This window comes from Heliangelus exortis, chromosome 12, assembly GCF_036169615.1.
Source record: "Heliangelus exortis chromosome 12, bHelExo1.hap1, whole genome shotgun sequence".
In the NCBI taxonomy this organism is placed as follows: domain Eukaryota; kingdom Metazoa; phylum Chordata; class Aves; order Apodiformes; family Trochilidae; genus Heliangelus; species Heliangelus exortis.
Window position 1 is genome coordinate 8,600,236 of NC_092433.1, and position 16,883 is coordinate 8,617,118.

The following is a 16,883-nucleotide window of genomic DNA, read 5'->3' on the forward strand; positions in this document are numbered from 1 at the left end:
GGTGACATGATGTGTGCTGTCTTCATTATATTTTGTATTTTTAGAATTATTGTGGAGATGACAATCATATGCTGATGCAGAGAGATATTCACATGGCAAGAATCAGACAGCAGTAATATAAACTACACATTTTTTGGCTTTCAATAGGAATTTCTCTTCATCATGTTTTAGTCACTACCTAAAACTAAACTTCCAGCTAACACAAAACTATTGAAAAACTGGAATTCTTGCCTTGCCTCAGTTTGTCCAGTCACAAACCAAGGCTGACATGGTAGACTCCATTTACAAAGTGAGATATTTACACCTGGAAATGTATGTGTGCACACAATCTGCTTAGCAGCACTTAAGAGTTAGAATATTGCTCAAGCTGCCTGTATATGATACTTGAAATCAACAAGAACTACACAATTGTCTCACTCAAAAATACCTTTTTTAGTGAAATATTTTTTTCATCATGTGGATTTCTGCCCAGGGAAAATTCACACTACCTTAAAGAGAATTCTGACCATCAATTCAAGCACTTAAAACATGAAGAAAGTCAAAGATTTTCCAGCAAGTAAACCAGAAGACAGAAAAACCCAGAAGCTGTGTAGGATAGAGCAGCATTGGGTATTAAACTTTTTAACTTCCTTTTCAGGCTCCTCCCTGCACCCCTCTTGTGACACATCTGCATCAGACTGTTTGCATAAAGCTTCCACAGAGAAATGGTTCTGGACCAAGTACACTTTTGATTCCATAAAGTCCAATTCAGTTATTAAATTGATTCTTTCCATTTATATAAATTATGATCAGACAAAGCTATACTATTAATTTCCTTTGAGGCTAAGTGATGAGACGTGGGACTATTATTACATTCTTATACTTAATTGTTTACAGAAAAGAAAGGACTTTTTGGCTGTTATTACAGCAGGTTTAAAAATCAGAATCAAAACCAAACCCACTGGAGTCCTCAACATTATGCAAATGTTTTTCCCAGTTCTACTGAGGTTAAAAGTCTTACTGGAACAAACATGTTCGCATAAGAAAAGTGCATCACAACAAGTAAACATCCCAGATCCATAACATTTCAATATCCTGCTAAGAGATTTGAGGAATTATACACAATTTTATGACATGATACCTGTCATACCTGATATTCCTTAGCTCAGAATTTCTCAAAAAGGCTTATCTTTTCAGACAGAGAAAAAAGAGAGAAATGAAGGCATGTTAGATACACCATTCTCAAATTATTTCATGATAAAATGTCCAAGGGCCACCTCTCCTGCTGCGGTGCTTTATGTAATATATGACCATCACATTTGGCAAGATTTGCACAGGTCTGCCCTTGATTTGTGGAAGGAAAAAGCAGAAACCCTCACAACTATTCTTCATTCCCAAGTATTAATCTGGAGTCTGGCTCCCTGATGTTTCCAATTTTCCAGTGATCCAAATAACCCCCTAAAACCACACCTGAAGCATCACTCACAATTATTGCTGATAGCTAAAGGAGACCAAAGTGAATTCCCTCCCCAGGCATCCCAGGGCACTCTCCATCATAGCAGTGGCCCTGGAGTGCTGTGAGATGGAGCCATCAGAGACTCAAACCTGACCTGCAAGCACTGATGCTGGGATAGGAACCAAATTTGAGAGGGTTTTATCTGAAAAGATAGCGAAGTGTCACAAACATAGATGAGGGTACATGGAGGGCAGAGCTTCAGCCTCTACCTGAGCTGTACCAAATGGATGGCACTTCAATCGATTGCTTCGGTTTGCTCTGGATGACACCTTGAATATTCCATACACAACCACACTACGCTTTTTTTATTACTACTTTTCCAGCATTTGTGCACAAGGGATTCAGACTTGGCTGAAGTGACTGGAATTTGACAAGTCTAATTGCTCTTCAGTTCTCAGCTGGGCTTACCACACCGAGCCAACAGCCAGCTTATCACAGCCAGCCAACAAATACAATCATTTCAGCAGGCCAGAGAATTTGAGGACAGCTCCATACATAATTTACAAATGTAACAAGCACTCCATAGACACAAGCACTATGTGTTAGGAACGGCTCTAAACACAGGGTATTTCTACAAAAATAGTAGAAGGTATAAACAGTACCAGGAAAAGGTAGTTGGATCCTACTGGTTTACTAAGATGTTAATTCAATATTTATTAAAATGCCTATTAATTTTATTTTTAATTAGCAGATGCATAGTACTCCCAGAAACTTGTTTTACCCAATATACCATATATCTCAGATCATATGCCTCTCCACAAATCCTGCCTCACATAAATCCTTAGATCACTGCTGTTACACTTTATTTAGCCCTATATACTATTTATAAGCTGAAATCTGGTACCATGATCAAGTATTCCACTCTTTTAGATTATTCAGTGAGCTCTTCTATACCAATTTGAATTCCATATACATTCACATCACTAGAATTATATTCTGCTACCTCGGGAATGTATTTCATCCTTGGGCTGGTAGGAAAGAAGAGAAATTTATCTGTTACATATTACATTATGTGTATCCTACAGAACACATGAAAAATAAGTTCAAATATAGAACATTCACAAATGTAGCTGCATACTCAGACCTGTGGAAATCAGGTGGACTTCATTGCTGCATCCAGGCCTTTGTGGCTAAATAGTACAGAAGTAAACATCTACCTTATGCCAAATACATTAAATAGTTTCATGTGACAAGGTAAAAAGCATCAAGTTAAAGTCACTGTGAAATAAAAAGGCATACACATGAATAAAAATTGTAACTGCATCCACTAGTACTCTTGATCAATTTTTTTAAAAGAAAAAACTTGCATTTAAAAAGATAATTGCACTTCAAAAAATTCCACAGAGGAAGGTTTGTTTGGTTTTTTTTAAACAACTCTGATGAAAAAATTTCCTATGTATACCACAGCTCTAGAGTTTGTTTGGCTCTTTAACAAGTCAATCCCAGATGCAACAGATTCATGTAAGAGCATGACTTGATACTCATATCTAATATTTGTATCTGCACATATAAAACCAATAAACCATAGGAGAGAAAACCTTAAAATCAAAATGCTCTTCTATCAGCAGAAAATATGTACATCAGAGAAATGGTGTCCCCACTACTGTGTTCTGAATAGCACAGAAATAGAATGCAGAAAAGATCATTATCCTTTTGTTCTATCATTCTCAAACCAAGCTAGAAAGACTTCCTTGCTTTTAAATAATCAAAATACAGTCTTTGTGAGGAGAAGGCTCCAAATTCTTTCAGTTTTTTTCTCACTCTATATATTAAATATTCCACATATGCAACTGAAATCAGTAGTGCATCCTCTGGTAGGACTGGAGAGAGCCATCAGCTCTTTGTAGAAGGAGATTCATTGTATACCCTGGAACACACACAGTGAAACAGAAGAGGACTTTGGTTTTAAAACACAAGTGAAAAAGAAACTCACTTGTAAATGCTGAGAGTTGTCAGTCATATTGTCCTCTCGCCTACGAACTTCTTCCAACAACTGTGCATTCTTCTTTTTTTCCATTTGCTGATTGTGTTTCAGATTGGCAACCTTCTTGTTTTGGTCCTTCATATGTCTAAGAATTGCACATAGATATGCATTAGTTTTAATGACTGCAATATTTCTTTTTCTCTAAAAATTAACTTGTGATTATGATACAAGTTATCAATGCTTGAAGAGATACAAGTATTCCAAATATCATATGTAAACAAAACTTCACCTTATTTTCAAGATGATGGGTCAAAACAGCTTTAATACCACTAGATTATACAATAGTATAACACTTCTTATCACCTCCAAGATTGGTTCTTATTTGTCATTTGCTCACAATTACACGTTCTAAGAGCTATGCAGGAAAACTCTTGTTACAGAAGGACAACAATTTTAATGGGTGCTTTAAGTAGCATTAATTTCAAAGGAAGTAGGAGGTGAAGGTGATGACTAATGAATGTTGTGGAAATTCTGTTTTTGAAAACCTGGACTATAAATACCACATTTCTGAAGATTAAAGTGTGATGGGGTAGAAGGTCAGGTCATAAATATGCCATGAAGAATAAAGGATGCCTTTACAAATAGCTTTGTACATAACAAAAGCATTACATTTCCATATTTTTAAATAATATTACCTCATTTTACAAAAATTTAAAAAAATAGATTTATGAGTAATGTTTTCTATCATTATGTATTCTCTTCTGTAAACATGATACTCAAGTTAAACAAAAAATAAATTTCATTTAACAAAAATTTCAAATTTCAAACAAAATTTCAAACAAAAAATAAGTTTCATTATCTTTTGCTGTGGAACTTCATTAGTAAGTTACCAGAAGCTTTCTTGATCCTGATGCTTAGCACAACATCCTTTTAAGAAAGAAGGCAAGCTAATTTTCCCTGTCAGGCATGGAAGAAATATCCTTGAAGTAATGCTTTCTACCTGCTTGGATTCTTAGTTATTATTTTCCCAACTTTCTTTGACTTTGAGGAATTTTCTCCCTTTTATCTACATAAAAATAAAGTCATGTGCAAATTCCTAATGAGATCTCCTCACTAATCCTATTCTGGCAAATGAGGAGAATATTATTCGTGCCCAAAAGGATCACTGAAAATGTCTTCATTGATTCCACATTAGAACTTTCAGTGAGGGGAAAAAAAAGTTATAGAACATATTTCTTGTATCAGTATTTATTAAGTTAAAGAAAGCTGGTCGTTTCATATTTACTTCTGTCACTGATTTCTTTCTACTTCCACTGTTTCCTTTAGTATTTATAGTAAAAAATTAACAATGAACCTATAAAAAAATATATCCTATGGTATTAAAAAGTCTTAGAAGGCACTATCTGTGTTTGAAGGCACAGTACCGAACAGAAAAGTTTATCCATTATTACTAAAAAAAAGTAACTTCAACTTGCCTAGAAAAATAGAAGTGGGTAGAAATAATTTAAATAAAAATCTTTGCTTTTTAAAGGATTGACAGTCACCTCACAGGCAATTTTTTAATAAGACAGGTACTTGCAAAGAAGATTTACACTTCAGTTGTGTTCAATAGTTTGCATCAGCCTGTTAAGGCACAAAAAGATAGATTAGTCTAACTGATCATCTGTTTACCACACTTTCCTTTCTTTTTTCTTACTGAAGTTTGCTTCAGAACAAGAAGTACACTATGAGGTGGTCAGAAGAAACCTGCCTACATGAGACCTACCTAAACAAGCATGGGAGTATAGCATAAATCACCAGTAGTTTAGCATAGAGTTTTAAGAGATGTTAAATGTCTGAAAAATATTACATGCTGCCTCATCTAACCAATAATAATCAAACAAGGTGACAGTGCTAGAAACAGAAGGGACATTTCTGTCGGTTATGGATTAATAAAAAAACACAACCAGAAATTCTATGTTCCAGTGTAAACAGAAGGACAGGGCTGAAAGAATACAATGGTTTTAATGTTTAGTAGTTTATCTTTTACTACAGTTTCTCAAGAACTTGAGAGTGATCCCTTTGTCTTTCTAAGCCAAAATATAAGCTGGATGTGCTGTGCAATTCCAAGTGAAAATCAGCTCTTTCGTGGGTCCAAGCCACAAAATTGTAAGCACAGATCTAAAGAGCATAAAACCACACTGAATATTAGAAAAAATTACTTTCAGAATTTCATATAAAAGTGCGGTGTTTGGCAGAAATTTCGGTGCTATAATATGACTTTTTATCATTCAAAATATAACAGGGTTTCTAATCTAATGCTAAGCAAATGATAAACTAATTTACATTTAATCTCCATAAGAGGCTCACTTTTATGCCAATGCTAACTGCTTCTTTCATCACCCTTCCCCCTCAAACTCCCATTTCAGTTTCTGTCTAGTGCCACACAGAGAAGTAGAACATGGTAAAGATGCAAAGGAAAACATGTGGTGTCTGATATGCAAAATCTTCAAGAGAAGGAAATAAAAGAAAGCTGTGCCATAGCCCCTCTTTCTTCCACAGCTGACTATAGGCTGTGGCCTAGGAACCTGTACTCCCCAGTGAACATTAAAAAAAAAAAAAAAAAATATAGAGGGTGCAATAAACTTAGCAAAGAATATTTTCAGGAAAAAAATCTTATTAAATAAAACAATCTAGTCAAAACAAGTAATTTCTATAAAATAAGAAAGTAAAAAAAAAATTTAAACTTTAATCCAGTATACATATTGAAATAATCAAACAACTTCATCTGTTTTTCTAGACATGCACCAGGTAGATTACCAACAGTATTTGACTGGGTTTTTTTAAATAGATCATCTTTCTCCTTTACATAGAGTCCACGTGAATGTCCATTCTGAACCACGTTCCTGCTGGATGACTCAGTAGAAATATTTCCAACAATCATTCTTACTGTCTTAAAAATGATAGTACATATGGGTTCCCATTTGATTTACTGAGTCAAGACTGAAACAAAAGCATAAAGGTAATTCTTTAAAATTCAGATCCCTGACTTAAATCACTAAGGTAGAATTTCCATTGATATATAAACAAAGTTAGGTATTATTTCTGGCATTTTTCATGAATACAAATGGATTTGCTTCTGCCTATCTACTACCCTGAAAACCCAAGTTGGGTTAGACTCCAGCAAACTGTAAATATCACAAGAGACACTAAGAGGGTTACTGACAGACACATTCCGGACACAAATAAGCAAGGACACTGTTTATTCACTTACAACCCATAGATGGATTTGTTTTGGGAAACCAAGTATTACCATGATAAGAAAACCTATATCCATGACAGGCTGTAATTTTGATATGGCAAAGAAAACATAACATACCTGAAGTAAACATCATTTTTCTGAAGACAGTCCTTTTGCTTGACTGCTAGATTTATTAAGTTAGGCACTAGGCACCCTAAGATTTACAGTATGCTAATAAAAACCTAAATAGATCTTCCTGTGCAGTCGTTTGCATCTGCAAAAACTTTCAGGTTGTTGATTTTTTGTTTGGTTTGTTGTTTGTTTTTTTTTTTAAATCCAGATTCTATAATCTAAAGAATTATTAGTATACTAATGTCACTTAAAATTTAAAGGGGGTTCTTAATCTTTCTTTTTTTTTTTTTACCTAATACAGTTATCATGATGGTAAACAAATTTAAAGAATACCTTAAATGCAAAACCAAAATCTATCATCCCAATCATTAAAAAGTGAAATTACCATGACACAGCCACCATGTCCAGCAGTGCTGAGCTCCAAAACCAATGGCTAAAACTATATTGGGACTGATCCTCTTTTTAATGATGTAGATGATGCTAAAAAGCAAGACTGCTTGTACATTTCAGGCCAAATCATTCATCTAGTTTTATGTCCCGCTATAAAATGGCAGAGATTAATGATTATAACCACGGGAAAAAAACAGATTAAAATTTGTTAACATGTAAAATAATAACATTTTATTTAATAAGCATTTTGCCTTTTTCCTTGTAAAATGAAATTTACTGACTGCAAACCTAGCTCACCGTTGTACACACTGTTTTTTTTCAATGTGAGACCAGTGACCAGCAGACAGGTCACTTTACAGCAACACAGAACACAACTGTTTCTTCCTACTGCATTTGTTAAAAGTGAGGAAAGAATTAGTCTGTCAAAAGATGCAAAGAAGAAGAGCATTTCTCATTGAAGTAAGCCATGTCACAACTGCAGTATCAAAAGCAAAAATAAGGGAAAGCACAGGTACAAAGCAGCTGTCTGGCTCACCCAGCAGGGAATCTTCAAAGCACAGAAAACCCCTATATATGTTGCAGGACTAAATGCATCGGTGGGAAGTGACTCAGTGACATCCCACTAAAACTGATCCATAACCCTCCTCAAGTGCATATTAACCACTAATACAATACATTCCACCCACAGAACAAGAAACATGTGTAGAACGGAGCCTAAGAATGTTTCAAAGCTGTAATTAAGCAATTTACCACTACTACTGTGTTACCCCCCCCAAAGTAATTACTTTATTTGGTAACACTCAATGCACCCAAATTCTCACAATCTAAGTGGCCAGATAATCATCTGCCTTGAAGAGGACATGGCTCATACAGATTCAGCTGGATCCAAGGTGTTCCATTGGCACAAACCAGCTCCATTGTCTATTTCAAAGGCATTACATAATTTTTAAAAATAATATTTCTTGTACTTCTTTTGAATTTGTGTATCTTTCTGCTTTTAATGTGAAAATTCAACAGACCAATATAAAAAGCTCAAAGACTAATACAGCCCGCTACGGAGGCATATGATTCAAATGTTCTGAATGTAGACTTTCTCAGGAAAAAAAAAACTTTCCTCAGTTTTTGTTATAATGATGTAATGCCCAGGGTGATGTGAAGATAAATGAATTTTGATACATTCAATGTTTTCAGTACATTCTGAGCTCTTGTTACCAAAGCTGCACATAAGTCTTTCAGTTTCACTCAAAGAAAAAACCTTGTAGCCCACACAGATGATCAAAAAAACCTCACAAAACTACTCTTTTAATACTGGGTATTAAAAACAAAAACAAAACAAAAAAACCACAACACACCACGAATTCAGATAATCCTTTTTTTCTTATTACATTTTTTTCTCCCTTTAAATCTCAATATTTCAAATTCTGAAGCCTGGCTTAATATTCAGACTATTGACACTACTTCAGTGTGACAACTGTTCTGCTTCCAAATGCACCAAAAAAAGACTCTGTTGCCTTGAGAGAACCAACAGCTCTGCGTAGTAGAAATAAAGCCAGCATCACAAAAGTCACTGAAACATTTTTCACCTCAAAGACAAAATCATGGGAGGAAAGGTTTACTTAACACACAATCTGGGAAGTTTTCCAAAATCTTTGTTTAAGAAGTGTTTAGTCTGACACAGTTCCCTCCAAAGCTCTAGAGAGATGCTGGAAATATCCACATGAGAATAATGCATGAATGAAAAAGACCTCCTAAAACTCTGTTCCAAACTATGGTTCGTCTCACTTTGTTTCAACATGTATCGACACTGCAACCTCTGCAGCTCCAAGACACTTCATCTCTCCACTGTCTTTCTCAGCACATTCCTGCTGGATGACACTGCACATGAACATGTGTGAAATCTGTACCAAAAGATTCATCTGTCACACATCTCTCTTGCACACCAAAGATCATTCTGCATTTTCTTCCCATGTTCTTTCCTTTAGGAAAAAAAACACAACATATATACTGCTGATGACAGGGCATTAGATGAGAAGGATATTTGATCTCATACAATAGGCAATTGCTTGCTCAGCTATTTTATTAATTGATACCATTAGCTATAACTGTATGCAGTAACTGGAAAAACTTTGTTGCCAGTTATTTGCAAACAAAGAGCTGCAGTCCTGCTGCTGCTTTATCAGGTCATTTCCAGCTGCTGTCTAGGTAAGCTTTTTTCTATGTTTTGTTTTTTTTTCCTTAAAAAACCAAACAACCCCAGCAACTCCTCTATCTGTCCAGTTTTCCTCTGTATCCAATGGCTCCATAGCATGCCCAGCTCAGCCTGACAGCCTCAGGACCAAACCTCTTCTTCTGCACTTAACATTTCATTGCATTTTCTTTTGAATCAAACTTTTGACTGCTACTCCTGGCTCAACCTAGCACTTCTCAGGAACAATCCAGCCACTATCATTCAATATATACATTAAACTTTCCATGCTTTTGCAGTAAACTCTTCAGACACTCCCATAAACCAGGTATACCTTGTATGATTCCTTGTTTTGGCACAATTGACTTATTCTTACTATAAATTCAGACCAGAGCACTTCCACCCAGTCACAATCCAGGCATGTTGCTCCTGCATTATGGAAGCAAACAATGCAAGTGGAAGAAGTGGTTCCACCAACATCCCAATTCCTAAATTTAGTTCCCCTGTCTCTTTTCAGTCACAGCTTTTTGAGGGTAAGCTGTGCTATCTCACAGTGATTCTTCACACACACACACACCCGCTCCCACTCTACACAGGGAGTCCTCACAGCTTTGTACCCAGGAGTCACTGAGCTCCCCAGAGGAGCCCTCTCTGGCTGCTTTATTCACATATTCAAGAGGTAAAGGAATACCCTCTGTGGATCTCCCCCCTGGGGAGTGGAAGCAGCAGGTCTAGAGAATCATAAGAAATAATGCTGTGTTTTGAAAACAGTAACTGTGAAACAGAAGGAGTAACAGTTCCCTAAGTTCTCTCTCCCCAGCACAGACTCACGATGGAGACCTTTCCTTCAGAGGTACTGAGCTCCTTTCTCTTCACACCCAGTCTATGCTGCATTGCCATTTACTTCCACTGAGTACTTAGACTCCAAATAAAAACAAACAAAAACAAAAATCATATGACTGAGAAATTACAAAATATCTTCCTTTAGCTAAACAATTCACTTCTAGTTTTCTCACAAAGTATTATTTTAACTTACTCGTGCCTTTAAGCAAACCGAAGGGCAAAGTATAGAACTGAGCAGACAGGTTCAGCAGTGAGTGGGTTAAAAAGAACACTGAAGTATTATCCTCTCCCAGGGACCCATTAGTATCTTATCATTGTTTATCATTATAATTTCTGCATATTTTTAATATATTATCATTTTACTTTTTTTCGAGGTGGAATCCCAAGGAAATAAACTTTATACTTTACCATTTCTTAAATAAAATTACATATAAATTTAGTCAAAATTCAATACCACATGCAATGACATAAATCTAAAGAAGAGCTTCTCAAATCTTTTTTCAAAACGTTAAATGATAAAATTCTCACAATGTTAAAATATTGGTTCCGAGTACGCAGCAAAGAGATTAAAACAGAAAGACATTACAACAATCTGCCTGTTGTCCACTGAGACAACTCTGTTTCTCACTCAGAATAACCACTCTCTCAGAAGACTAATGTATATCACAGATTCTCTCAGTTTTCATTACTACGTTATCTCAATTTCTCCAGGGAAGTTATCTTTGAACAACATATCACTCTGCCCTTGCAACCATCAAACTGACATTTGACAAAACTGTGGAAGGGTCCAAAGTTAAATTTAAAACTCCGTTAAACCTTGCCTTATACATCTCAGTGAGCTCTACCCCGCCACGGAAACATTTAGGAAGGTCAACATCAGGGGCTGGTGGGAAAATTTTTAGCACTGGTCAGTATATTGTACATGGGAAAAACATTCATCTCTTTATCTGCAGGCAGAAAAGTTCAGGGGGTATATAACCTGCTGTAACCTAAATGAAAACAAAAAAAAAAAGTTACCGTACTGATTCTTGTGCTAGAAAAATTTGGATCGTATATGCAGATGCACATTATGGTGGGGTTATGCCAATGTATTATAATCCAAACCCCATATAAATAAAGATGAATAAAATGACAGCTAAGAACATACTGATTAGCAGAAATTAAAGAAATTAATTTATCTGTTTCTTAAGTTTTGACCTTAATGATGATTCAAGCTGTGAAAACTTAACACTTCACTGAAATCCCACAATAAACTCTAATCATATGCAACAACTTATCTAGGACTCTAGGGATGAAAGTTGGCAGGGTTATGAGGACAGTTTGCTTCAGCAAGGTCAGCTGGTTTTTTAGGTCAATAAAACATAACTGAAATTGCACCTCCAACCACTGAACAAATGTTTCTGCATACCAATCATTGAATTCCAGTGAAATCAACCATAATGACAGCCACACAGCATAATAGCTTTCTATAAGCTCTCTCTGGCTAGAGAGATTTTCAATCAATGTTGAGTATGTTCTGATAAAAATGTCAGAGTGGTCATATTCAGACAATAATTTATTGATAAACAACTTCAGAGTATATGCATTTAATTAATTTCTGGAAGAAAGAACGATTCTAAAAAGAAAATACATATTTTTATAATTCAGAGGAAATAACTATTTATTCTAGAACATTAAAATGTGCTTGTAGTAGACAGACAATGAGTGTTCATCTGATTCATTACTGCAATTAGTAAGCCTCAAATTTAAAAAAATATTTCCAGTTGGAAAGTAACTTGTGAGGCTTGTTAAAGCACATCAGGAAAAAAACCCTCTTGTTTTGTCAGTCTTCTCATAAAGAGCAATCTTTGGCAGTATGGATTGAAGGCATCCCTGCCAGAAACTACTTGGAAACGTCTGAACGATGATATGCGAACTGTGCTTGGTTTTGAGACTAAGATGACAAAATTCTCCAAAACTGGCAAGCTCTTTTTCTACATGAAGAGAGAACAATGATGTACAAAAAGTATACAGGGACATAAAAATTCTGAAAACTTCAGATCTGAACACATTTTAAAGGGAGATAGGGTATTTGCAGAACATGAGTCTTATGTGCTTCATGACAACCTCATCCTCAGACATGGAACCAAATATGCAGATACACAACTTCAGTTTCTGAAATTCACCTGGAAAGCCTTTGTAGTATATACCTTTATGTAGTATATATCTTTATGGTCCAGAACAACTGATCTTTGAAAAAGTAACGATTGAAACCCAGGTCTGCTCCTGCCTAAAGCAAAGCTCCTTCAGTACAGGAAACAAAACTTTGTGCAAGTTTCAATCACCAACTTCAAAAACTGAAAAATAAATGAGGAGCTTAAGAATACAGAACTGAAGATGAACGTGTAATCTAAGCCATATAAAGTTATTGGTTTCAAATATACCAAGTAGGTGTTTAGGATATCATTAATATACATTTTACAGTCATTAGTAAGCATGAAAATGAAGAATTAGCATCAAATCCTAATAAGAGAAAATCGTGCTCACTACATCAATTTTTCCTTTCAACAGCATCACCAGGCACAGAAATACTTCATAAGATTACTGAAAAATGCTGCAGAAGCACAAGCTCTAGCTAAAACCTCTAAGAAAGAAAACCATGAATCTGACTAGATAAGCAACCACAGCACATAAAACACACACATACACACACACCCCTTGCAGTTCTGTGTTGGTTCAGAATCTGGCCAGTGCCAACAGCTAAAAAAAGCTGAACTACTCCAGCTCTTTAAACTTAAATTTAGCAATAAGAATAAAATCAGTGATGGTAAAGTCTGATATTAAGTGCAGTTCTCTCTGTATACTATTGACATTATTTAATCCATTACCTATTGGGCTGGATTGTCTCCCAAGAAGTTATTCCCATTGATAAAATTCCTCAACAAAGATAACAAAAGTAATACTGAAATAAGAAAAAAATCTTTACACAAAACAACATCAGAATTGATATGTTGTTAATAAACATTTTTTTCTTAATGACTTTTGACAAAAGTATTCATTTACTATGAAGTTTCTGATCCCAAAATGGAACAACCAGAAACTTCAGAGGAGGGACAAGCAGAATAAAACCAAAATCAACTAAACAAAAAAAGACAAACAGAAGTTCAGAAGTTATTAGTATGGAATCAAGATGACCAAATAAATAAAGCATCAATGAAAACCTTCATTGAGGAAGGAGCAATTAAATAGGAGAGCAGAAAGTACTGACCTGGAAGTCAAGCTGGTTGGAGTAGGGATGAAAGCAGCAGTTTGGAGAAAAACATATAGGGAGGAAGACAGCAAAAGAGAATAAGGGGAGGAAAACATTAGTTCTTTAAAAATATAACAAGCAGATGTTATATCAGCAGTTTTTATTAAAAATAAATAAATAAATAAAAAGAAAAGAGAAGGGAAAGCAAGGGAAAGTAAAATAATATGTCCTTTCAAAATGTCTTTTCTGTGCACTGTATGAAACAGAAATTTCAAAGCAAAATGTCACCTTGTCATTTGCAGGCTGTAAAAAACCACCCATGTTCATAACCATCCAAATGCATACACACACCTAATGGAACAAATAAATCAGGTGGATGTTGATTGTGTTTGCTGCCACACAAATGCCTCCTTATACACCAAAAAGTGGGTTTTTTTGAACCTACATAGTTTTGATGGTCCACATTCATGATGATGCCTTCCCACGAAAGCACACAAGACTATGAGGACTGAACTTGTGCATACAACTGCATGCAGCCACATGTCATATAAAGTTGATAAATTTATCAAGTTCCATCTAAAAACCAGTTAGGCTTCTTGTTCTCTTTGCTTTTTTGAAACCTGTTCCAGAGCCTGCATTCCTCTGAAAATCAGAAAGCTTTTTCTTCCTTTCTTTCATTCTTCACCCTATATGTATTAACGGACAACGCATATCCAGAATATTATGTGCCAACAGTCTTTTACTTAAATCACATTTCTTTCACTGCAGTGCTTACCCCTTCACATAGTTATGGAGAACAAGCATCCCTACAGAGCCTTTGTTTTGCCAGAGAAACAAAACTGTGACAGGAACACTCCATTTCCTCCATTATCCTACCAGCCCTCTCTGCACTTGTTTCCAGTTTTAATTCAAACCTTACAAATAGGACAGATACGAATTACACAGCAATGTTCCACATGGAGTCTTGCTAGTGCTTGATGACATTAATACCTTCCTATCTTTACAGCAAATATTTATTCCAACACACCAGGATTCACACCTCATTATTTACATGTCTGCTTCATTGCTTAGATGGCTCTCAATGACACTGCCATAAGCAAAATCACCCCATCTTCCTCTTCCTAAACTGTATTAAGGATTAGCTTCATCTTACAGCAGGCACTCGTCCTGCTCCTATCTTCACAGTCGTGCATTTTGTACTATTGTATTTCACTTAATTTCCTGAGTCAAACTCCCTTGCATATTTCACAAATAAGCTTTTCATTCTAACACCATTAATAAAAGCATTAAACAATGTACTCCTTCCATCCTGACAGTTCCTTTTCAGCTGCAGTTACCTCACTTTGGCTAGGCCCTTCACAACTGATCACTATCTTATCCAGCTTCATTTACATTATTAAAATAAAAATTTTAAAAAACACAACCAAAGAAACAAAGCCAGAGCCCAAAAAACCACACCACATTTCCTTTACCAAGTAAACAAAAAAAGAGAGGCTGGCTTACCAAAAGTAGTTTATCATGGGATATATTGCATTTAGTTTTAATCTGTTCTCATAAACAAATAAATCATGTAAAAAAAGCTATCAAAAAGCTTTAGTATAGAAGAAGTTGCTTCTCCTGTGTAGGAATAAAAGGTTAAAAACTACAAAATTAATATCTGTCGAATAATACAAGAAACAGACCAGCATGTTTACACAAATGAGGAATGGCATTTACTTTTCAAAACAATTTATTCAACTACACCTCATTAGGCTAACGAATTTACATGTGAATTTAATAAGTATTGAAGATACCATAGCTTACACTAATCTAGGTTATATGTTTTTCAGAAATTTATGTTTATAAATTTTGAGAACTTATTTCATTTCAATTTTTCTGCAAAAAAGATGTTGTCATAGCAGTGAACATGGATCCCAGCAAGCTATTTACCAACAAATACATTTCAACAGTGCTTTTGTTCCCCTACAGAACCCCAGAAAAGCCCCTCCAGCTGAAGTCAGGGGAGGTGTTGAAGGTACACTCTTTCAGAGTGAGAAAATAAAAAAGGAGAAATGAAATAAGGAGAGAAAACAGCAATCTAGAGCACATTATATGAATTACAAAACAGCAGGATAAGAAGGAAAGAACATTTTCAAATAAGCTTCTGTTCAAGTTTCATCATTTTCACAATGCTTTATTCCTATAAAGTAGGTAAACTGAGCTTTGGCTCCACCTCTTCTCTTCAGTAATGAACCAATCAAGTAGACATTACAAGCAGAAAAAGCAGTAGCACTTCATAAAATGTTACAGCAATTTACACTCCACCTAACCCCCTAGAAAGGGGAATTTCAACATCAAAGTTCCCTCTCTAGGGACACGAACAGGTGGCACAGTTAGATACAAATTTAGATCTTGAGGCCAATGTTTTTAGAAAATAAGGAAGAGGGGGAGTAAACAGATTAAATTTTAGTGAAATCTAAAGTCAGCCTGATTAGTGAGAAGTGTTAGATTCCCACTTTTAAAATATTTCCCTATTACATCTTTATATGGCCAACAGATTGCCAGTGAGGGGTTGCATTAAAGAGATTCTAATTCACAAACAACTCTTACAACATGATGGTTCCCAACAACACAAATTCTTAACTGGTAATGCCACATCTGTATATTATTGTGAGCATTGCAGAAGGACTTCATGATTCTTAGGAAAGCTTTACTACTTCATGACATTCAAAGTATAGTATATCCTGTTTAAAATGTCTGTGCTTACTTGTTACTGAATTATTTTCTGAGAATTTAGTTCAAGATCAACATCCTCATCAAAACTAACAGACTGGAAAATAGGTGTCCCAAAACTTCACTAATAAAAGTGCACTGAATTAATAATAATAATAAAAATATCTGATCCTGTCAACTACATAACCCATTAAAGTGTTCTCAGACCTGACCTTCTCAGAGGTTGCACACTGACAAGGCTGTGGTAATATGTTTGCATCCCTTGGTTCCTTGTTTCTTTGTAGCCACCAATATTTGTTCAATAGTTGTCTTAAATTCAAATAAAAATACTGATCTATAACAATTTACCTCTTCTTTATGTAATATTTAAACAAATATCTACTAAAAATTTTGGAGCATAAGCATCATTATTTCATCATGTTTATCATTTAATCTTGTCATTTTAATATACAGCCATTCAACACATACCTGGTTGCTACTTAAGGAATCACTGTACGAAACTTTTAACAAAAGTTCAGCATGCCTCCTATTGCCTATTCCTTGCCTACTTACTGCCTATTTATTGCCTACCTCCATCCCAAACCATTCTATGATTCCATGAAATTCCCTGTGCACTGGTGCTTCTAGTGCCACACAATAATTCAGCAGGTTTCATAGCCCAATGAGGGTATCAGTTACTGCTTCTGTAAAAACTACACAGCTGGTAACACCAGCTCTGTCTAATCTGGAGTCTCTGTATTACAAGCCTAGATC

At 35.4% G+C, this 16,883-nt stretch overlaps 1 protein-coding gene across 1 annotated transcript in view; it reads right to left on the reverse strand.

Moving 5' to 3' along the window:
• ERC2 (ELKS/RAB6-interacting/CAST family member 2) overlaps positions 1 to 16,883 on the reverse strand; it is a 401,801-nt gene that overhangs the window by 230,669 nt on the left and 154,249 nt on the right. Inside the window, exon 12 of the mRNA XM_071755842.1 lies at positions 3,429 to 3,564. Within this exon, the coding sequence (XP_071611943.1) occupies positions 3,429 to 3,564 (136 nt within the window). The remainder of the gene's footprint in view (positions 1 to 3,428; positions 3,565 to 16,883) is intronic.